At 45.1% G+C, this 23,864-nt stretch overlaps 1 protein-coding gene across 3 annotated transcripts in view; it reads right to left on the bottom strand.

The window, feature by feature from the left end:
- Positions 1–17,342: 17,342 nt before the first annotated feature.
- Adra1a (adrenoceptor alpha 1A) overlaps positions 17,343–23,864 on the bottom strand; it is a 101,255-nt gene continuing 94,733 nt past the window's right edge. For all 3 annotated transcript variants that reach the window (XM_004848377.3, XM_021261311.2, XM_087216783.1), the window contains exon 3: positions 17,343–23,751. In XM_004848377.3, the coding sequence (XP_004848434.1) occupies positions 23,234–23,751 (518 nt within the window). In that variant the 3' untranslated portion in view covers positions 17,343–23,233. The remainder of the gene's footprint in view (positions 23,752–23,864) is intronic.

Raw genomic sequence — 23,864 nt, 5'->3', positions numbered from 1 at the left:
CCACATCCAGCACACTGCGTACCTGCAGCCAGGCTTCCTGGGCTGAGGTCCAGGCTCAGCTCCCAAGGCTGTGAAGGGCACTTGCTGGCCCTGGGTGGGGCTTAAGTAGAGGGATTAGGGAAGCGACCACAGCAGGCCCTGGAAGCAATCTTGTGGCCGTCTGGGTGGGGCATTTTGGTCCAGGGATGTGGGAATGCTCTAGATGTCTGGGAGTGTGTCTCTCTGGTCTCATAGATTTCCTACCACTTCCAAACTGAGGCTTCTGTAGGTCCAGGACCTGGGCAGGGCCTCCTTTTGGCCCAGCTGAGGATTCTACTGTCTGTCTTCATGGATGTGAATCCCAAGGAAGCCAGAAAGTAATGTTTGCCCAGCAAGGTAATTTTCTTTCATTCTCTACTGAATGATTTCAAATGATTGCAGTCCAAAGAAGTGCATAGGGACCCATCCCCATGGCAGAGGCTCTTGTTTGTCTTACTTTGTTCTAGTATCTTCTTCGGTTGTTTACAGCCACACTGTAAGGACATGAGGCTGTCTCTTCTAAATATAGATGCGATTTCTTCTCACACCTCCATGTCCCCAGCTGATGACAGAGTCTCGAGCCCAACTAGGAGAGTCCCCTTTTCTCTTACTCAGTATTTGTTATAATATAACAGGATCTCTCCCACCCCTCGTGTGGGCAGCCAGCAGTGACTATATCAGCACCTCTCCCATCCACAGCTCACTGGGAGCAAGAGCATTAACTCTGGGGCTCATTTTGCAGTAATTAAAAAGAGTATTACTGAGATGAATGCTTGGAAGAGATTTTTCTGGAAGAAATTTCTGGAGAATTTCAATTCTGAGTCCTAAAACAGCCTTGCAGGAGCAACAAGCTTGGACGTGGCTGGAACAAGCTTGGGAGCTGCAGGAGGAATAGCTGGGCTAGAGCCCTCACTGGCTTCCTCAGCAGAAAGGGAGGGAGTCAGATCAGATCAGCTCACTCCTGGGAATGTGGGACCAGTTTAGGGGCTGCACAGTACCGCTGAGGACAGGAGCGCATTGAATGGCAGTGCTTTGGGAGCTGCAGATCAGTGCAGTGATGCCAAGCATCTGTCCAGGGGCTGTCCCACGCCTAAACTCCTGTCATGTTTTTAAAGCCAATCGCCCCTGGTTTTGGGATGTGAGAATACTGTCAACTGTGGGTAGTGAGGTGCTTTTGGAGAGGAACCGTATTAAACATTTTATTAAGGGCTTTATTATGCACAGTGGGGGATTTAAAACTCATGCTCTGATTTAGGGAAGCATTTGAATATTTTGCATTGCAGCAAGTTTCTCTTTCTTTGTTGCCTAGTAGAGGGGAAGAGGAAGCATGGCACTGGTATTCAAAGCTGGGAAACCACAAACAAGTACTGAATGGCACCACGCCTCAGTTTCCTCATCTGTAAAAGGGACACACAGTAGATTTTACAAGGTGGCTATGAAGGATAGGTGGGCAGCACTACAATTTGGATTTGAAAGGACCATGTGTTAAAGGCTCAGACCCCAGCCCATGGTGCTATTGGGAGGTGGAGGGACCTTTAAGAGGCGGGGCTTAGATACAGGAAGTGAGGTCATGGGGGTCATGGGGCATGAAGGAAATATTGAGACCTTGGGGCTCCTTCCTGTTTCTCTGATTCCCAGCCTCTGTGAGGTCAACAGGCTTCTCTGCAGTGTGCTCCTTCTTTGATGTACTGTGCTACCAAAGCAGTAGGGCCAGGCTGAGTGGTTTCATAGACTGACCCTTTGAAATCATGAGCCAAAATGAACCTTTCTTCCTTTTAAGTTGCTAATCTCAGGTATTCCGTCATAGTAAAAAGAAGCTGACCAACACAGCATATGTAAAGTGTCTGTCATAGAAAGATGTTAGCAGATACTTCGCAGATGTTGCTGACTGGTTGCCAACTCTGCCCAGCCCCCAGCTCCACCTTCGGCAGCTTCTTTCATCTCAGACATCTCCTGGTGGTAGTCCAGGGAGACAGTGCAGGGAGGCATCCTCTGCCCTTTGTGTTAGCATTCAGCCTCTGTACTGTTCTGGATTTTACTTCTGACCTGGCTTTGGGTCCTACCACTGTCTGCCCTGACACTGGCTTCCTGTGCGCCCTGTGGTGGCAAGAGTGGGACCCCTCCACCCCTCATCTTTTCTTCCATCCATTCCACAGAGTAGCTTAATCTGACTGGTAAACTTGGCTCAAAATGAACTGCAGGCTCAGGGAAAGACTCCCTCTGTCCTTCTGAGAGTGAATTTCTCCCAGGGAACAGCAGTTCCTTTCCACTCTTCCAGGCTGTGTCATTCTTTTTTTTTTTTTCCCCATTAATTTTATTGGTACATTTTAGGTATACAATACAGTTACATTCATCATTGGGACCTTCTACCATTACGAGTCTCTTGGTTCTTATTTTTTTCCCCCTTCCCCTGCCCTCCCTTCACCCCCTCCACCCTTCCCTATTTGCAAAGACTTTGTTTCCATTTTTTTCCTTTTCTCATATTTTTTCTTTTCCCTTCTTTCCTTTCCCCTACTCCTCCCACTTCCCCTGCTCCTTTAGATCTTTTCTTCCTATTACAAAATATCAGTTATACATTTTTAAAATTACAATATGAAGATCGAGGTGACATTACCACAGATTTTACAGAATTTAAAAGAGTATAGAAAGCATATTACAAAAATCTTTTTTGAAATAAATTTGACAACTTCTAAGAAGTCACTTAGAAGACAAATTAATGAAACTAATTCTGGAGGAAATATAAAATTTGAAAGCACCCATTAAAGCAAGTATATTCCTAGCTTGAAAACCTACCTATATGACAACAACAGGCTCATAAACATTTTAACTGATAAATTATATCAAAAAAATTAAAGCAGAAAAAAGAAGGAACACTTCTCCCCTCATTATAGGAGCTCAACATTGTGCTAATCCTAAAATTGGATAAAGATAATAGAAGAAAAAGGTATGAACATAGATAGAAATTTGTTTAACAAAACAAACTATTAGAAGTCAGGTCTGGCAAGATGTAGAAAGTGGTTTTGTTATAGGGATCGCAGTATTGGTTCAACATTGGAAGATCCACCCCCAAAAGTCATCATTTTAACAGAGGAAAGGAAAAAGCCATATGATCCTGTCACTAGTTGGAGAAAAAGTATTGGACCAAATTCTACAGCTGTTCATGGTAAAAGCTATCAGGAGACTAGAAGTAGAACAGAAACTTCTCAACAAATTAAAGACATGTACTCCATACTTCCAGTGAGAATGCCTTATATGAATGGAGAAGATACAATGCTTTCTCCTTAAGGTGGGGAACAAGGGCAGATATGCTTACTCTTTATCTGTCCATTAAACTTTGAAACCTAGTCCCCACCAAAATAGTCTGGCAATAAAATGACACAACTAAGATAGGATTGGCATGGCAGAAGCAAAATCTTTATATGTAGATGAAATGGTCACCTACAGAGAAAATACTAAGAAATCTCTAGGAACCCCTAGAACTTGTACTTGAGTTTAGCAGGATTAGAAAACACAAGGTATATATAAAAATTCAGGTCTGTGTATACTTGCTATAAATGAAGAACTGGATATTGAAATTTAAAAGTTATGTAGGAGTACAAAGGACCCAGAAAAGCCAAAAACAAAAACAAAAACAAAAACAAAACCGTGTTGGAAGACATTTAGCACCCAATTTTAAGACTTCTTCTAAAGCTACAGTAATCAAGGCAGTGTTGGTGTAAGGAAAGACATATAGATCATTGGAATAAAACAGAGAATCTAGAAATAGAGCCACACATATATGGTCCACTGAGTTTTGAAAGATTATTTAACATTAGCATTTTATAGAATATAAACTCAATTCAAGAGCCGAGGAAGAGATAGTGTCTTCAGCAAATGGCACTAGAACACCTGGTATCCGTATTTAAAAAATTAACCTCAACCTTTTTTTTCCATACATGAAAATAACTTGAAGGGATCTATGAACCTAAATATGAAAGCCTAATAGTATAAAACTTTAAGAAGAAATTATAGGGGAAAATATTTATGAATTCAGGGTAGGCAAGAACTACCTAGGATACAAAAAACATGATGTATAAAAGAAAAAATTGATAAATGAGATTCCATCAAAATTTAGAACTTTAAATGACATCATTAAAATGAAAAGTAGTCCTTAAACAGACCATATTTACAATACATATAAACTATGGCCAGAATATATAAAGAATTCTTAGAGCTCATTAATAGACAACCCAATTAAAATGTAGATGTAAGAAGATGATAAATAGCCACTACAGCCCAAGGAATGGTGTGCAACTCTAGAATCAGAAAAATACTAATCAGTACAATAATAAGATTGAATTATGCACTCATTAGGGAGATGAAGTCAAAAGTTTTAAAAGCCTTGTCATGACTTTTTCTTTTTGTTGGATTCTCCCCCTTTGCGTTTAATTTGTCAAGCCCAATGAATTCATTCTGCTGGGTTTCCCGGGGTTGTGATCTTCATTGTCTTTTCCTAGGGTACTGTCTAAAATTTTTTGGAGTGCCGGTTTGGTATTCATGAAGTTTCTGAGGTGCTCTTTGTCATGAAAGTATCTTATTTCTCCATCAATTTTGAAAGATAGTTTTGCAGGGTACATCAATCTGGGTTGGAGGCTGTTTTCCTTTAGGGCTTGAAATACATCACTCCAAGCTCTTCTTGCCTTGAGGGTTTGCATTGAGAAGTCTCCTGTGATTCTGATGGGCTTTCCTTTGTATGTGATTTGTTTCTTTTCTCTCACTGCTTGCAGAAGAATTTTGTTCTTCTGTTGGATTTCTGGAATCCTAACTATTATATGCCTATGTGTAAATTTTTTTTGATCAAGGCTAGCTGGAGTCCTATATACCTCACTTATCTGTATGTCAAGTTCTTTTCCCCTCCTTGGGAAGTTTTCTGCCATCATGTCTGTGAACAGTTTTTTTATGTCATCTGCACTCTCTCCTCTTTCTTCATTGACTCCAATCAGTCTTAGGTTATTCTTCTTTGCATCATCTAGCAGCTGCTGGATTGATTTCTCGTGTTCCCTTACAATTTTAAAGCAATTTTTCTTTTCCTCCTCACTAATTGCAATCTTATCTTCTATATGTGAAATTCTATCCTCACATTGGTTCATTCTGGTGCACAGACTTTCGATTGAGTTTTTAATCTCTTGGAAATCTGTTTGTATCTGTTTTATGGATTCCATTTGTTTCCTATGTTGGGATTCCATCATATTCCTGAGATCCTCTATTTTTTTATCTGTGTCCTCTCTAGATTTATTAATCATGTCTTGCACCATGAGCAAAACCTTTGCTGTTATCTGAGTAATTATTTCTGATTTCATTTTTCCCAGATCCTCTTTTGTTGCTAGTTCAGAGAGTCCAGGTGGTTGAGTATCAGAGTGTTCCATCTCGTTTCCCTTTGGGGTTGCTGTAGGTGATCCAGAAGTCTGTTTTTGAGGCTTGTTTTTGTGTCTTCTTATTTCCACGGGGCAGGGGTGTGCTTCTGGTGCCCACGGGGCTCACCTTCTCTGCCCTAGGAGCTTGGGATGGTGGCGGGGGAGCTTCCTTCTGGGTGCTGGGATCAGCTCAGCTTCTCTGCCCTAGGAACTTGGGATGGCAGTGGGGGAGCTTCCTTCCGGGTGCTGGGACTGGCTCACCTTCTCTGCCCTAGGAGCCTGAGATGGAGGCGGGGAGCTTCCTTCCGGGTGCTGGGACCAGCTGAGCTTCACTGCCCTAGGAGCCTGGTATGGCTGTCAAGGAGCTTCCTTCTGGGTGCTGGGACCAGCTCACCCTCTCTGTCCTAGGAGCCTGGGATGGAGGTGGGGAGCTTCCCTCTGGGTGCTGGGACTGGCTGAGCTTCCCAGGCTGTGTCGTTCTTGAGAGATTCCCCTGCCCCTGTTTCTGCTCTATGTACCCCGGAAATGTGCTGCTTGTAGGGCGGCCTCTCACAAAGCTCACTTGCTTAGGCACGTAAGTTGTGTCCTTCAACTCGCGCAGTTATTAGGGATAAAACTGAGAGTCTAATTTCCAGAGGCTTTGTGGTTAGAAAACTGGCCCTCAGAACCAAAATGAATGGGTTCAAGTCCTAGCTCTGCCACTTGCTGATGTGTAAATATCTATAACGTTGATGAGTTCGATTTCTTTTCTAGCCAAAGGGGAAGATAATAGAACATGCTTCATATTTCTGTTGGGAGGATGAAGTGAGTTAGTGTGTCTAAAACATTTGGAACAATGGCTGCCCTCAAAAATCTATAGGTAACAGTGTTAATTGACCATGTTTATTTGTTTATTCAGAATGTGATGGGGGTGGAGTGGGTGGTGGAGCCTGGGCCCACCAGGGGCCCATTCCTGGGTCCTACTTCTCCTCCGGCTCCCCTCTGGTGGCTCCCTCTTGGTTATCCCAGCTGCCCTCGCCGTCATGCTCATGAATTCTTGCTTGATACATGTGTTCACTTTCCTATTTTAAAACAGAGTATCTGCTGTGGTGGAGAAGAAGTGAGTTAAATGGAAATAGTGTATGTCACCTCCTCTGTCCTCCATTATGGTCCCTGCACCCATGGGCTGTGAGCAGTGGTGTGTATGCCCCTGTCTCTTTTGGCAGTCTTTCTAAACATCAGGTTGTTCTGGATTGGACTTCAGGAAATAGTGCTTGTAGACACACCACTGTTTGGTAATTATCTTTGGTCCTTGGCCTGGCTTTAGTAGGCATCATTAAAAGCTGAGCTCTTTGGAGAGACCACACCCCACCCCCCTGAGCCAGGTCCTTCCTAACTCCTGTCCCATTTGGAAAACTTTTTGTTGATGGTCACGGGCCAGGTGCCTATGAGAAAGTAAGGTAACTGCTGTTCCGGAAGAACGTGTAGGCCAACAGTGCTTAAACCTCACTCCAGCGGGTCCTATGGGGAAACCAGGGTGTGTATTAGGCTTTTATCCCACTCTCTGCATCATTTAAAAATTTGTCTGTTTTTCTTTGTTTGTTGGGCTTCCACTGAATTTATTCCGAAGGCCTTTCTGTAGTGGCTTGACCTTCCTGACTTGGATTTGGCCAACGTTATGACTGAGCTATGTGGCCAGTGCATGGCAATGGTCAGTCACCCGTGAACTCCACCAGCTGAGACCTCTGACACTGCCCTTCAGCCAGGGAGCCTCACCGTTTGCCTTTGAGAGGGACCTGCCCATGGTGAAGGCAAGTGCTATTTGCAGTAATAAGTAAACAAGGGAACTTTGAAGGGAGGTTCCATAAATTAACTCTCACGGCAATTTCAAAAGACTTCCAAAAATATGTTAGGCAGTGACAACACTGTTGAAATAAGTTTATGACTTAAAAATGTTAGAAACTCTAAAACAAGCTCTCAAAGTCAATATGTAGGACTTGTAACATTAAACTATAACTTTCCCAAAGACAGGAAATTGGACTTTGGTTTAATTTTGTAGCATGTTTGGTAAGCAAAGACTTAGGCATCCAAGAGCATCAGGAACTCACTGATTGCTCAGTTACTGAGCTGTAATAATGCATTGGGAGAACCAGTCAGAATGTCCGGCTCATTCTGTTTTTATAAAGATATTTAAAACCACCACATATTTGCATGTGCGCAGAATATTTCTGGAATATGTTTAGAATGAAGGCTTCATGGGGCAAATCTCTGCCTCCTCCTATTTCCTATTCATTAATGTGTCCTGAGATGCCACTAGGTGTAAAACAGATATTCAGGGGGATCCATACTGAGTGCATGAATGTGCACGCCATGGTGGTTTCCTCTAGGGAGGGTACTAGAGGTTGCTGGAACTATTACTTCTTGATTTATATCCACATGTGGCTTCTGCCTGGAGGAGAGCAGGAAGGAAGGATGTCCTCATCTCTCCTTGTATTTGTATTTTTGCCCATAGGGAAAGAATAAAAAACTTCCGCAGCTGGCCTTTGCCCTATGATTTCCCTTACCCCGATGCAAAGTGGAACTTGGCTGTTCCTGGTCCTCATATTCTTTTTTTATTCCTGCAGTACTGGAAATTGAACTCAGAGCCTTTGGCTGAGCAGCTACATCCCAACCCTTTTTCATTTTTTTATTTTGAGACATGGCCTTGCTGAGTTGTCCAGGCTGGGCTCGAACTTGTGATCTTTCAGCCTTAGCCTCCGGAGTGTTGGGATTACAGGCCTGCACCACCACCACCAGATATGGACCTCTTATTCTTCACAGGAAGGGCCCAGCTGCTCCTCCTTCATGCACCGTTGCCACTGCATCCTGACCAGGGCCTCACTTACAGGCAGCAAGGCTGTGTCTGTACCTTCAGCTTCTGCTTTCCTGCCAGCATCTTGCTCCTGGGGGTGGATGGAAGTGAGGGTGGGAGTTTGTCTTTCTCTCAGTCTGTTCAGGCTGTTTTAGCAAAACACCGCAAATTAGGTGGCTTATACACAACACAAATTTCTTTATTAAAGTTGCCAAGGCAGGGCACCAGCAGGTCTGGAGTCTGGTGAGGGTCTGCTTGCTGGTCTGCAGATGGGCTTCACATCACAGAAGGGGAGGGAGCTCTGTGCAGTCTCTTCTATAAGGCCACAACGCCTGCCCATTCACAAGGGCTTTGACCTGATTACTGTCCCAAGTACCCACCCCCGAATACCTTCAAATTGAACCTAGGTTTCAACACACAAATTTTGGAGGGACACAAAAACTCAGCTTATGACATTCCTCAAACCTGGACATTTTAGATTCAAGGAGGCCAGGTACGGAGATCCCGAGTGAGCTAAAACAGCTCAGCAGAGAAACCTGAGACTGGGAACACAGCTTTCCTGGGCTTTAATAAAAATCGCACCTCCACTCCCATTTAGCTCTTGTCCTTCTTGCAGAAGAGGGTGCAGGGTGGCAGGGGTTCAGGAACCCAGAGCTCATCCCAGTCTTATGACACCATAGTGCTTTTGTGTAACTAGGTTATATTCTTGTGCATATATTCTTTGGAAATAGATGTATGGATGAGAACATTGTAACAAGTGAGGTGTCAGTACAGGGATACTGGGTTTTCCCTCCACCTACACAACAGAGCCATTATTTTTCATAAATTCTGCTGGGAACAATTTGTATTTAGAACAGGAATGATGATAATAATTGGCTAGCAGAATGATTTGGCACTAAGAGGCTGTTTATCTGAGAAAACTGATCGGCAGAGTCATTAAATACTTCAGTGAAAATTGAAATGTAAAGGGACAGGATTATCACTCCAAAATCTTGTAAGTCTGAAAGAGAGATTAATTCAGTGGGATGGGCCGAGGGGGTCAGTGGTATATAATGTCTGCCACAGGGTGGTAATACTGCATCATGTGTCTGAGGAGAGTTGCTCCATGTAGGAACTAAGGATGTCTTTTGGATAATTTCTCACTGGTGGGACAAAAATACTTGGCACCCACAAGTTAAAGGAGGAAAAGATCATTTCAGCTCACAATCTGTAGAGGTTTCAGCTGGCTCCAAGGCAGAGGGACATGGCAGAGGGCATCACAGAGGAGAAACAGTCCATGCATGCAAGCAGGAGGCAGCGAAGCCGTGAACCTTCCTTTCCCTTTTATCTCTACCAGGCTACAAGCCTATTGGTTGGTGCCACCCATATCCAGGGTGGCCCTTCTCATCACCCACACCAAAACTAGGTTAAATCAGTCAGTGGGGGAATCCAGTTATCACACCCGTAATCTAGCACCACACACCCATGATCAAGCCACCTCCCAAAGCCCCACCTATGAATGTCTGAGGCTTTGGGGGGACATCTAGATACAAACCATAACAGTGTAGATGAAGACTTTGCTATCCTGAGATGCTTTGTGCTCATATGAACCAATAGGTTGTAAACAACATTCATGACAACAACTAACACTCACTGAACACTTGCTGTGAACCAAACATAAATTCTTTACCTGTGTCAGTCCCCTGGAGAAGCTACTATCACCCCATTTTACAGGCCAGTGTTTAGAAATGAACCCACAGAGGCGTAGGTTACACACTAATAAGGGGAGGGGTCTGCATTGTGCTGAAGGGGCTCACACAGTTGTGCACACCTCTTTCCAATTCCTCATTCAACACTACCATGCTGAGGAGTCCTTGGAAGGAATGGGCTCAAGGTGTGGCCCTGGGGTACACATTCAGATGAGGACTTCTAGGAAAGAACTCCTCTTGGACTATGGAGCTCATGACACCCTCTGATCCCCAGCCCCTCAAACCTACTAACATGGTTCTGGTCACTTACTACAACCTTCCCTGAATACATTCAACATCTCCATGCCCTCCTTCCCTGCAGCTTATCTCTCTAACCCTAATGGTCTGGTTGTATGCTGGTCTTTGCCTGTGTCTTGGATATGACCAACTTGGATACCGTAGGTCCAATCTACCCTGCACAGTAGGCTGCTGACATCAGCTCCTCTTGTCTCCACTGCCCACACCGTTTCTCAGCAACAGAAATATTAACAGTACATCACGACTGAAGAACTAGGCATTATATGTTTAAAGAGGGACATTTGAAATATTTTATTTGGGAACATACATCAATATTGAACAACACAAATCTATGGCATCCATATGTATAAGGACAATATAAATTCTTTTTAATGTATTTTTTACTTTTTTTACTTTTTATTTTATTGGTGCATTTTAGGTATACAATATAATTACATTCATCATTGGAAATTTGCACCTTTACATAGTCTCTCTTGGTTGACAATATAAAGTCTTATAATTTGAACAGTCACTGCAGTAAACAAATAAATTCATTTTGACATTGGGAATTATTCTTAAAGCATATTTTTCAATCCTTTATTCATTTTCTTAGCAATATGTACATTCATTTCTTAAGAAAGAAAGAACATAAAACCAACATTTTTTTTTTGCATCACATTGTAAACAAATGGGCTTGTAAAAACGGTGTGTAGAAAATTCAGAAACACTTAAATAGCACATTCCAAGGGTATGAAGTCCATGTAAAGGGACTTGGAAGCTTCAAAGCCATTGTATACAGCCTGGGTGTTGTGTATATGCATGGATACAAAATGGGGCAGATAATTCAAGTATGACAATTCACACGCATGGACATTTTAATCTGATGCAGGAGGGACTTCTCCCTTGTATAGCACAGAGCACATTCTAAGCTCTCAGCACAAGTCAGAGTTTTCTTTAACACAGAAGAAGAGGTGATGAGATCATCAACTCAATTTATCAAACACCAAACCTGGATGGGTGAGTATGGTTCACAAACACTGCGCAGCCAGAAAGGGTATCTCATAGGGACCGTACTTGTCACATAACTTAAAGGCTGTAGGAAAACTGTAGCAGCTAAAATCAGTCAGGAAGCCTGTAGCTGCTTCGCTGGCAAAGTGGAAATGTGTATTTTGAGCAGCTCTGAGGAGAATGCAAGCAGAAAAGCTACAGCATGCCGAGAAAAGTCATAGGGTTCATGCTTAAATGAGATCAGCCTTATTTACTAAAATACAGTTTAATTTTACAGGGAAAATGATCTCAAATCTGTCTTCCTTAATCCTGGCCAGTCAAGTGCTGCCTAATTGCCAGTTGATTGTAAAAGTGCAGCTCCAGGTCTTTCGCTTTGGCTGCTGTTTGCCCTCTCCCTGCTGTATTTGGTTTATAATAAAGCACTGGACTCCCCTCGCTAACCATGAGCCCTGCCTAAGCCTGAGCTCCTGGCCCTCCCACAATGGCATGGAAGCCACTCACTGGGGCAGTGTAGCGATGCAATTATTTTCTGCATTTTTTGTGGGACAAAATTCTTTCTTTTAAAATGTATTGCACAATGTTTTCTTGCTACAAACAATTTAACTTTTAATAACACTGAATTGCACTGTATATAACTTTCTTCTTCTTTTTTTTTTGGTAGTGGAGATCAAACTCAGGACCTTGCACTTTCGAGGCAGGCGGCAGCACCACTGAGCTAAATCCCAGGCCCCATATAATTTTCTTGTTAAGACATCCAATGCATTTGGTTATTCTTATGAATTTGTTACTTCATGTTTGATGAGAAAGAAACAGAATCTTTTTTCCTTCCTTCCTTCCTCTTTCTCTCTCTCTCTCTCTTCTTTCTCTTCCTTTTTCTTTTTTCCCCCCTGTCCTGCCATCCCACTGTAATGCTGTGCTGAACCTTCTGTAAAGAGAATCAGGTCACTGGAAAAGCAAGGCCTTTGGATTGTCAGCCAAGCCGAGCAGAGTGGCTCTGTCAGGAAAGTCCCTGCACTTACAGTGCTGGCTCTTCCTGCGAGCTCTTCCTAGGCTTAAGAAAAGAGCAAGAAGCAAAGCAAGTGTGGTTTGCCTGAGGATCTCGGGGGAGGGGTTCACCAAGCCAAATGGCTGCCAGGCCCATTACCCGGGGGGCCTGGCAGATTGAAGGGGGAAACCCCAGCACACGCATGAGATTTGCCAATCCTGGGTCTTAGCACAGCAGTGCCCCTTCCTTGCTAGGAACAGCCTCCTCTGCTCTCCACTCTATTTTGTCCTCCAGGTTTCCACTAAAGGTCCCTGCATTTGAGAAGCCTGAGGCTGGGAGGATGCTTTCCTCCTCCCTCCCAGGTGTTGCATGAATATGCAAGTCAGGATGCTTACCACACCCTACTGTGCTTGGTGATTCCCCACTGCTCTCCAGGACCACAGCAGCTTGTGGGGCAAGGACTGCATCTCCACCCCTGTTATTCTCTACTCCCTGGTGAATACTGCATCCTGGCTAAAGAACTCAGAGCAGGTGGGTGCCGGGCAGCTTCCTTTGGAGGAAGGAGCTTGCGTTTTGCAGCATGGCTTCCTCTACTTCTATGAATGTAATACAATCTGGGGGACTTTCACTTTTCAGGATGCAACAGGAAGAGTTGTACTAAGCTGACTTTCAAAAAGCTGAGCTGCTGTTCCAGTGTTGACACTAGTGATATGTTGGATTTGTGCTGCAGTCAGACGGATGCTTGATAAAGAAGGATTCATGTGCCAAGCATAACTTCGTGATTCCTGCGGGGACTGAAAAGGACACAGTCACAGTAGAGGTTGTTGGGCTGTACCCCCTCCAGGGGGCAGTTAGGACAGCAATCATGGACAGGGAGCTGCTTTGTGTAATGTGTATATGTCCTATTATAAAGCGACATAGATTGCTGGGCATGGTGTAATCTCAACACGTGGAAGGCTGAGGCAGGAGGATCTTGAGTTCAAGCCCAGCCTGGACTACATAGTGAGACTCTGTCTCAAAAAATAAAACAGTAAGGTATTTTGACCTTAATGTATCACACTATAGTTTTAATATTCTAGGCATCATGCATCAATGTGGCAAAAATTTTGTTCTATTGTAGAGTACGAATTCTTACCCCAAATCCAACGTGTGCATATTTCCAAGTTTGGATTGAGGCCCCAGCTCATCTCCCCATCAGCCAGATCCCAGAACCAAGAGAACTGGACATTCTTCCTTGTCATTTGGGCCAACACCAGTGCCTTTGCTCTTGCCATAACTTAGCAGCTGATTCTTAAAAGCCTGAAGACCAAAATAGCCATGGACTGTGTTTATCCAAAACAGGGTCAGGCCAAGAACCTCATCCCCAAAAGTGATTTTTTCCCTCTGTTTGAAGCAAGTCTGAATTTCCAATTCACCGAGAGACTATTTGGCAGGGGATGGCGGCATGTTCCTGCTGAACACAGCCTCTGAGCTGGGCCGGGTCGCGTGGACTTTTCCTTCAGGACACCCACTTGGGAGGCTCAGGGAGACCCTTGCCAGGCCCTCCAGAAATGCAGGCATCTGCCTGGAATTTGAACTGAGCCTGTGCCCCGGGGCTCCCAGGATCCGGACCAATTCTCGCTGAAATCAAAACTGCTTCTGTCAAGATGGGATTTGCTGTTTGGTTTTGTAAACATTTACTTCTGGCGATTCCCAAGCAGTACTCATCCCACTTCCTCAGATGGCTTTAAATGCAAGCTCTGTGTGAGATCCGGTCCCTTCTTCTGTAAACGAAATGTTTCTTTCTCATAATGTCAGTTACATGACACACACACACACACACACACACACGCACACGCACTTCTAGTGCAATGACTGAATTTCATGTAGGGTCTTTCACAGGACAGCTCTGATAATGTAAATACTTCCTAATGCCAAGTAAGTAGCCAGTGAGAGATGACAAACGCCAGCCCTGGACACACTTGCTGTGGGTGTCTAGTGTCCTGAACTTGGTAGAAAGCTTCAAAGTAAAATAAAATCTCTGGGTGGGAATAACTCCAACCCAAAGAAGATAGCACAGTGCATTTGTGTTTTGGGGCCTTGAGGAGGTGCTGAGAGCAGAAGTGGTTCCCACAGCCTGGGCGTAGGGATGACAGCGTGGGTCAAGGCCCGGCCCCTGCTCTGTGACTTCCTTTCTTATTAAAGACAGTGAGTTGTCTTCAGGGAGTGACGAGCCACCCCGGAAACAGGTAACTTGAGCAAGGTGGAGAGCAAAGGAAGCGGAGACTTTCTCTTTTCCAGCGAGTGAAATGTTCTGTGCCTGACAGAAATAATGACTTCTGTCCACAGCAGGTGGGAGGGGAAGGAAGGCGAGGAAGGCGTGTGGTGGCCATTGGTGTCCAGGATGACTGCATACATTTTACCCATTCGTGAGGCGTCTTCCTGCTTGTAATTTCACTTGCTCCCCATTTGCAGGTGAAAACATGGGGCCAGAGAGGTCAAATGACAACCTGAGGGTCCCTGGGAGATGTGGACTGTGACGCTCACCCTTGGCTCTTCGCACACCACTACTCTCAAGGCCCTGCTGGCCCCTCCTGTGCAGGCTCTGGGGAGGTCAGGTTCAGGTTGAAGGGGAGCGCCCGGAAGAAGGGACACGCAGGCTCCGCTCTTTCCAGGCTTCCCCCTTCCCCTGCAGACCTCACCCCTCTCTTCCTCTCCTGTCTGGCTCTCTGTGGAAATACTTTGGTAATGTGACTAGAATCTAGCGCCTCACCATCTTGAGAAGTGCGAAGCTCTTGGTTTGCAGCAGACGCTCCAGAAATACAGGTTTTGCGATGTAAACCTGACCCTGTGCAATCCATCACAGTTGCCTGGCGAGGAGTGAGAGAATTGGTGGTCTGCAGTACTGGGTTAGGTTCCTGTGGAAATACAGCAAAGTGGCCTGCTTGTAACTCATTACGGCCAGAGGCAAACACAGTTGTTTTCCTTCACATCTGATGAAGAAAGCACGTGCTTTGGTTCAGGCTTTCAGGGTCGTCAGCTCTCACTTGAAGCATAGGTATCAGGGTTGCACGGGATGTGCAGGAGAAGAAGGTGCAGCTCAGCCCTGCTTCCAGAAAACGAGCTGAGATCAAGCCAGGGACCTCACTTTTTAATTCAGTTACTCCTCACTAAGTGCTTCACTCCTAAAAGTCTGTAAAGAACTGGCAATAAATTGCTACTTAAATATTTGTAATACTTCCATGTTTTGCTCTTAACGTTGCTTTGTAGCATAGTTTTTAAAAGCCACCCTACTTGTCATGTTGAATTTGGGCAACCTTATTTGTAGATTAAAGCTGCTCACCCACCTACTATTCATCAGTGTCCTGTCCTTCTCTGCTCTTTACAAAGCCTGTCGCCTCTGGTATGGTGCAAGGGCCAGAAGAGTGGAGATGCTGGGGGGCCAGGAGTGCTCATCCCAGTGCTCAGCTTTTGATGAATGGGCCCTAGGCCTTCCAGCCTTTGAGATCTCAGTTAGCTGAACACGTTTCATAATGAAAGATAAGGCTGGAGTTAGAGAAAGGAATGCCGATCAGGTGGGAAGAAAGACTTGTAGCGGATGAATCAATAGTAAGCCCTGGGTCTGGGGTGGGATGTTTGGATTGCGTAGGTCCTGCCTTTCTCTATGACTTTCTGTCATGACTAGATTGGACACCAGGGTATCAGATGCAGGATGTTCCACCATGGCTGATATCTGGGATCAATCTGAGAGCTCCTGGGAATGGGAACAAGGGGACAGGAGACTATAGCAGTGGCATCTTTTGCACAGGAATCATTGCCAGCAGGGGCTGAGCTGTTGGAGCAGCCTAGAATTCCCTACTGCTGAGCTCCGCACTCTGAGAAGGCTGTCACCGTAACTGTTTAGAGACCTCAGGGCTGTCCACTATTACCTGGGGCTTCCCGGGTATTTCCTAGTTTCTGTGCAGCTGGTCTCCCCGCTCGGTCCAGAATGAGTGGGCTGCCATACTGAGCCTGCTCAAGCCCTCCTTTTGTGCTCAAAGGAGAAAGTGGTGATGCTACTAAGCGGAACTGGTATTTCCAGTTCCTTCTAGCTGGGCTCCTTAGCCATTACATTCCATGCCCCACCGAGAGCCTGCCACAGAGTCCCCTCCCTCAACACTCTGGCCCCTGCCCTGGGCCATGGGAACTGAGCTTTATTTCCAACCAGGGTTGTTTTCTTCTTCCTCACTGCCCATTAGGATGGAGAGAGGAAGGGCAAGTGCCCCCTGCTAAGCACCAGCTTGGGGAAATATGCTTCGCGGCCGAAGGAAGGCTAAACGGGATTCCCACAGCATTGCCATTAGCACTTCTAGTCAGTTAGGTGATTTTAGACTTTATGGAAGAGGAAAACAGGAGAAGGAAGAAACAGAGGAGGAAGAAGAGGAGGAACAAAATCCTCCTCTCTGTCCTTTGGGAGATACCCTCTCTTTGCTCCCTGTGACTGCTTCATGAGCTCCAAGCAGCTCTCAGATGCCCTGGTGCAGGGCACTGTAGTCAGAAGTCCTCTCCAAGGAGGCAAGTGTGACCTGAGCTTTTGGGGACCTCCATCTCTGGGAGGAATCTCACGATGGGCTTGATCATGTAATGTCTACTTGTTGCTGTAGTGCAGAGTCGGGCAGATTGTCACGTGGGCATCTTCCAGGAAGGTGCTGAGCTGGGTCCCACGGACTCTCCTGGGTGTCCGCGGAGTGCCTGTTCCACAGAACTTGGGAGGTGGAACACAGCGGCCACCCGCCTCCGTTCCTGACACTGCTCCGAAGGTCCCAGTGAATGACATCACTTTGTCTGGCAGCTCATGTAGGTTCAGCCCAGTCAAGATAGGTCAGGGATATGTTTAAAAGAAGATGGTTGTATGTCAAACACCAAAAGCCACTGTTCAGCATCACCTGCACTACACTGAAGCAGGTGATGCCACAGGCCATGCGTGGCAAGTTGGGCTCCACGGGCTCAATTTGACCACTATTTTTTTTAAAGTTAAGACTAGTTCTCCATTTAGAAAAGATTGTCTATTTTCTCCTGGAAAAAGGCAAAACAAAGATGAATGCATAATAGACACCATATAGCTCATAATGCCTAGAATATTTACTCTCTAGCCAGTTATAGAAAAAGTTCGGCAACTCTGGGTGTACATTAAATACAGTTTTATTTTTGGTTCATCCGGGAACATCCTTCCCCTCCCCCACTTAAAACAATGCCTCTCAGAAAGACACATTTTGACTCTACACAGACGACCGTGGGTCCTGGCCAGCTCATAAACTGAGGACTGTGTGTGCCTCGCTGCAGGTTTTGTGCCAAGGGCAGTGCTCGATGTGGAGAGGTAGTTTGCTGCCGACAATCAACATGTGCACAAGGAGTCCCAGGCTCCGAGAGCGAAGGCCAATTGCTGCAACTCCCTCTGGGACCTCTGAGGACCTTAAGGAGACTGCCACTCTTGGGCTTTGCCTTACATTGCACCTCAGTGAGCAAACCGAGAGCCTCCTGCCCTGCCTTTTCCCTCAGCTTTGTGACTCTGCAGCTGCCTATTTAGGGAGGAAGAACACAGTTCTGTGTGCCTGTCTGGATTTGCACTGTCCCGAGAGCAGTCCTGCGCTGCCCAGTGGTGGCAGAGAGGGCAGGAGAGAAGGCGCAAGCAGAGCTGGAGATGAAGAGGAAATGAGAGTGCCACAGGAAAGTGGACCTCAGGGGCGTTGAGATCTCAAAGAAAAAGGAGTCCGAGGCTGGGTGAGGGGGTTCAAGGAAAGCTTTGAACAACCCCCTCATTTCTTCCTATGCCAAGTACAGACCACAAGCCCTGCCTTCTCTTTCTATCAATCACAGAGGAATGACCCAAGACAGGTGAAATCGCTTTGACAACTGAGAAGTGCTCCGCATGGATAAGTATAGAGCTCATGCTGGGGTCTTCTGCCTTTATTTCTTCTCTTCACATTCAAATGCACTTATTGCATTCAGGCTATTTAAAATGCCAGTGTCTACATCATATTTTTCTCTAAATACAGTATACATTTGCTCTCTGGTTTTTTAAAAAACCTAATTGAGTCTGTGTTTCTCGTCATTTAGGAATAATCATTTCCAGCTTAAAATGTGCCCACGTGGATACAGACGGAGAGTAATGGAATAGCTCCCCAGTCTTGTGACAAGGAAAGGTAATTATTTTCTCTTTTGAAATGAATAAGTCACTAGCTTTTGGCTGGTCGCTTGCTTATGACTTGCAGCAAAGCATTAGGACAGCACCCTGCTTTGAGTCCTGTTTATGCTGTCTCCCCCTCCTCCACGGTCCCCACCACCTCTCAGCTGGCCTCTTCCTTCTATGTGGCAAAACCCATAATCTATGTTTCAGTGGCAAAGAAAAAATGAATTTTCCTGCATGGAGCAGGTAAGGTTCATTCTTAGCCACCCATATGACATTTGGGCCTCGAGAGCATGAACGAGATCATGCTGATGGTGACACTGGCAAAGGGTCAGCGTCCTCTGCTGAGATCCTAACCCGCTGTCCCGGCCCAGCCCCAAACTGCCATCTCCACTCACTCCTCCCATGAGGACTGTGGAGGGCCAGCGTCCACTAACGGCATTGCTTTTGGAAGATTCGGACTCAGCCCTGCTCCACAGCGGAGTTGATAGACACGGAGCAGGAGCAAACAGTGTTCCAAGGGGGCTCAACTGGAGCTGTGTACAGGTGCTTTCATGGTTAAAAGTCCTAATAGTGTAAAGAGAGATCAGAGCAAAGAGTGAGTAACCTCTGATGGCTCCATATTTGCCACCAGTGGCTTCTCTTTTGTCACCCTGGCTTTTGCTGGGAGAATTGGCTTTCTACCTGCCCGGCTTCCACCTCTTTGCTTTCTCTCTGTGCCGGTGAGCTGAGCTCTTTCCTTAATTAAGTTGACAACTATTCATGTGCAGAGGAAGATCTTTTTTTGGCAAGAGGACCTGAGCAGAACTTTCTTCAGAAGCAATGGAGAATGTTTTTCAAGCTGTGATTAAGTGGCTTTGTGATTAATGAGTGAACAATTAGCTGCCCAAATGATTCCTAAAATGTTCTCACTCCCAGGCTGAAACTCAGAAACACTGGGCCGGCAGGTCTGCGTGATGGTTCACATTACAGGGGTTGGGGGGAGCCAAGATGCTCGGACACGCAGCTCTTGTTTGTGAGAGAGGAGAGGGTGTGTTTCCTGGTCAGCAGCCCAGCTGCCGACCTGGCCGACTGCCTGGGTCTCTGGCTACCTGGAGATCAGCAGGCTGAGCCCTTCTCTCTTGGTGGCATCCATAAACTCACACACTTGACACATTCTCTGCAATTCCGATAGTCCTTCCCCTTCTCTTCAGTCAAGAAACAAAAAGAGTTGGAATACAGACGAGAGAGCATGATGTTGTATCTGTTTGCATTTATTTTTAGAAAAGGATATACTTCCTCAGCGTTTAACTGTGGATGTAGTGACTAATTCCTACACATCCCCAGTGTGTGTCCTGCCACCATTGAGCTTGCTGTTCTTGTCCAGTGCAGGCTCTTCTGCATTTCCTTCCTTCCTTCCTTCTTTCATTTCTCTTTGTCTCTCCCTCTTCTCTCCTACTTCTTTTTACACAGGTTGTTGTTATGTTGCCCAAGCTGGCTGAAAACTCAAGATCCATCTGCCTTGGCCTCCCAAATCCTAGGATTGCCAGCATGTGCCACTATGCCTGGCCTCTTCTGCAGTCTCTCATATGCCACTTTCTTCTAATTTGACATTATGGGTATTCTATTTGATATTATTGCCCAGTCTTACCACACCCCAGGCAATTTTCCCTAAAGAAGTAGCACAGTCTGATAGCATGGTAGACAGCAGCCCTTCCCCATGATGGTCTAACCTGCTCTGGGATTTGGCTGGGTTGGAGATTCGGCAGCACATCTGCCAAGGTTATACATAAATCCCAGGGGAGCAAAACATTCTGAAGTTTGGCTATGGTTTGACATCCTCACATATCTAATCCAGATGGGAGGTCATTGTCCCTCACTGTGTATGGAGCAGGATGCTGTGGACAATGTGCATACTTAGCACTGGGGAGACCCAGGTTTCAGTCAGAGCCTCCTTGCCCTTGGCCAAGTCCTTCGTTAACTCAACCATCAGATGTTCATTTCTAAAACAGGAAGAGTGGAGCTGCTAGGCCATTAGAGCCAAGGATTCCTGACACACAATGGGACCTGACAGAGAAGGCTTAAGAGACTGTCTGCCATGGATGGACCAATCTAGGCAGGTGCTGAGAGAATTAGGAGCCTTCACATTTTGGAAAGCGTGAGATACACTAAGCCATTACACAGAGATGGAACTGGAAGAGACGTGAGAGAGGAAAAGGGAGAGGACTGTGATGAGTGAAAAGCTTTTCTGAAGCCCTTGTATAGTCTGGGGAAATTTATGACTAAAGAGATTTAAGGCCCCTCCTAGTGCACATAAGCATTGCAGAATAAACTCAAGTTTTGCCTATCCCATAATGTCACCGATCTTTGTGACGTTCAGGCAATCCCAAAGCAACAGCTTTTTATAACACATTAAGGAAGACATTTAAACCACTCTTACTCTGGGTAAATTCCTCCAGCTCCAAACAGAAGCAGTAAACATGGGAATATAAATATGACAATCATTTGTTTAGCTGCAACAATTTTAGATAGTTTTTGGCATACTTAAAGGTACAGATACGTTTGTGGATGAGGGAAAAGCAACTCAACTCGTGCATTGTTTTTCTCACTTTGTCACCGAATTCTGGGTACCATTGGAATGTTATGTCTATTCCCCATATGCTATGGGAAAGGGAAAGAATGTTAAGAGTTTTCCTCCCTAGAGGGAAGGGTACTGGAGAAGAGTGTAGCAGACAATTATTTATGGATAGCTTTACATGGACACAATTGTCATGGTTGTTATTTGATGACCAAAAGATTTTGTAGTTGTTTATTTTGATTAGAAGTGGCATTAACACTAACTTTCCGGTGTTCATAAGCTTTCCAGTATCTACTATGTAAATTTATCCATAAAGGTGTTTAATGGTCACATCTAACGGGGATCCTATTTTGAGGAAGACAAATTATGACCATTCTTTCCATGAGGATGCTCTTTCTGTAAGGGCAAGCCAAGGCCGAGAGTGAGTTTTAAATTTAGAATCTGAAAGAAGCTCTTCTCAGAGATGAGAGAAAGCAGACCAAGGCAGAAGATCAGGAGGCTTTCATATTCAAGCTCTCCCTAGGTGGCTGCCTTTAGAATAGGACCCCCACATCTGCTTGGACTGGCACAGGACTAGTAGAGTCTAAAAATCCAGCCAACTTCGAAGTGCCAGAATCCATGGTCTTACAACAAGGTCAGGTATCTATTTATCTTGTCAATAAGACACTGTCCAGGAAGCTGAGAAAACAGTCACCTTCAAACCCAAACACAGCCAGTCACAAAATCCACATCCACATCCCAACATGCCATCCACTGCAATGTAGAACGAGATTTACTTTTAGCAAGACTGAAGAGAATAATTATTTTGATGCAAGAGAGATGACTGGGCCATGATTTTTGCCAGGAAGGTTACATAACATCTCCAACCTGCTTTGAAATTCCTGGAGTAAATGACACAAATAGGGAAGGGGCCACAGAAATAACCAGTAGTTTTAGATTAGTGATTTTGGTCAGGAATGATTCCAAAAACATGAATCATATTTTAAATTCTCATTGTGGGATAACAGGCATATTTTAATTTTTACATAGCTTTCATCATCATTAGCAATGATCTGAGTTATTAAGATTTATCAAAATTTGGTATAGATGAAGCAAGAAATGTTGCCCAAGTTCCTGTAGAAAGCAGTGTGGATGAATTTGAGTGGGCTACAGGATCTTCTGCTGGGATAAACGTTTTTCTGCCCCCAAAATGTTTGCAAACCCCTGCTTTGGGCAATTCTTTGGTAACCAGTAAGTATGTGTTCAAAGCTAAGCACTGGTATCTTTCAAAGAGCAAGAAGGATGTACCTGGGTCTTAAGGCTCATCCCCGCATGCTATGGGTGAACCTCATTCACAATGCAGGCGTGAAGTAGGTGACAAGAACTGAAAGTCCGTATTTTGCCTTTTGAAATGTAAGCTCTGGGTTTTCATAATGGAGCTCAGGGAAAGGCAAGTAATTTGTCAAGAGGAGCTTTTCTAGGCCACATCCAAAAGGCTGTGGAGTAGCCTGGCAGCCACTAGTGTAGCATGAAATTACCACCCCCCAACTTGTGGATCTTTAAATATGATACAGTAGAAGCCTTTCCACATCTGACCTTGGAACAGCTGAAAGGATTTTTGACCCTAGCAATGAATTTGCAAAGATGAGCCTCATGTCTCTTGCATTCTCTTGGGAAAAGCATGCTCTCCGGATTGGTCCTCCATGCTCTAGACCTCAGGGTGGAGAATGAGGCTCCTTCACATTCTGCAACATGAGCGTCCCTCACCCTCATCTTTAGGGGATAAAGCAGTGTCCAATCAAAGTGCAGCCAAAGGGAAATCTCACTGTCTAATTCACCCAAGTTGAGATACTAGGTGCATCGGAAATGGTGGCGTTTTAAAACTCATTCTACAAGTAATGTGCCCGGGTAGTGGCCACCATCTCACAGTTCTGTCAGTAGGTTTAGCCTGGAAATAAAGTCCCCTCACTTCCATCAAGAAATAGCTCCAAACTTAGAGTGTATGCTCAAAATATTCATGATGAAATCATAATCCTATATTTATAGTCTTTTGGATTGTGTATGAAATTCTGTTTCCCATGGTAGTTTTCGTTGAAAGGGCCAGTTGTGGAAAGCAGACTTAGAAAATGAATGAGAATCAGGTGGACTTATTCTAAATCTGTGGGGAGACATCCGGCCTCTTTCCTGTTCCTCACTCATCGTTGCCTGATGAATTGGGTCTCCCCACCTCCCATGCCCAGATGGTGCCCTTGTTGAATGATCCTGTCTTTTCCTCCAAGAAGGGTGAGCTGTCTTTTGAGTAGGAAGTGGGAGGGCTCCTAGGATCGTCCCTTTCCTTGTGACTTTCCTCCCCTCTAGACTTCCTCCCCATTTTCACTGAGGGAGATGGTGTGGATCTTAATGGTTGGAACTTGGTGGTTTTCTCCAAGGTCGGGGGTTGAGGGCCCCACACAGCAGCAGACCTGCAAAAAGCTTTTACTCCTCACCCGGGCGGTGGTGCAGGTGGATTGGTCCTTGGGCACTGTAATCCTGGCAGATCCATGAGGCATGGAAGAGAAAAATTTCCATTCACAGACCCCATCGGTCTTGGAGATCTTATAGAAGGTCTCTCCAGATCCCACGGGGATGCGTACCATGTCCTTGTGCTGCCCCTCCAGGGCATGGCTGGGGGCGTGCAGGGTGTAGCCCAGGGTGTGCTTAGAAGATTGCTTTCTGCGGAGACACTGGATTCTCAAGACATTCTGAAAGGCCTTTTTGAATTCTTGACTGGAGCATGGGTATATGATGGGATTGATGCAGCTGTTTAGGTATCCGAGCCAAAATACTATTTTAAAAACGGTTTCTGAGGGCTTGAAATCAGGGAACAAAGACCCTAAAAGAAAACACACACAAAGTCATACATGTTATTTGCAAGTCAATAGGCCAACTGGCTAGGAAAATAAACCAACAAACATTTTTAAAATGTATTTAAAAAGTTACAAATGA

This window comes from Heterocephalus glaber, unplaced genomic scaffold (assembly GCF_053883595.1).
Source record: "Heterocephalus glaber isolate CG9 unplaced genomic scaffold, H.glaber_assembly_v1.0 deba00001460, whole genome shotgun sequence".
Taxonomy (NCBI): domain Eukaryota; kingdom Metazoa; phylum Chordata; class Mammalia; order Rodentia; family Bathyergidae; genus Heterocephalus; species Heterocephalus glaber.
Note: the sequence above shows the minus strand (reverse complement) of the source record. Positions and strands in the feature narration are given on the sequence as shown.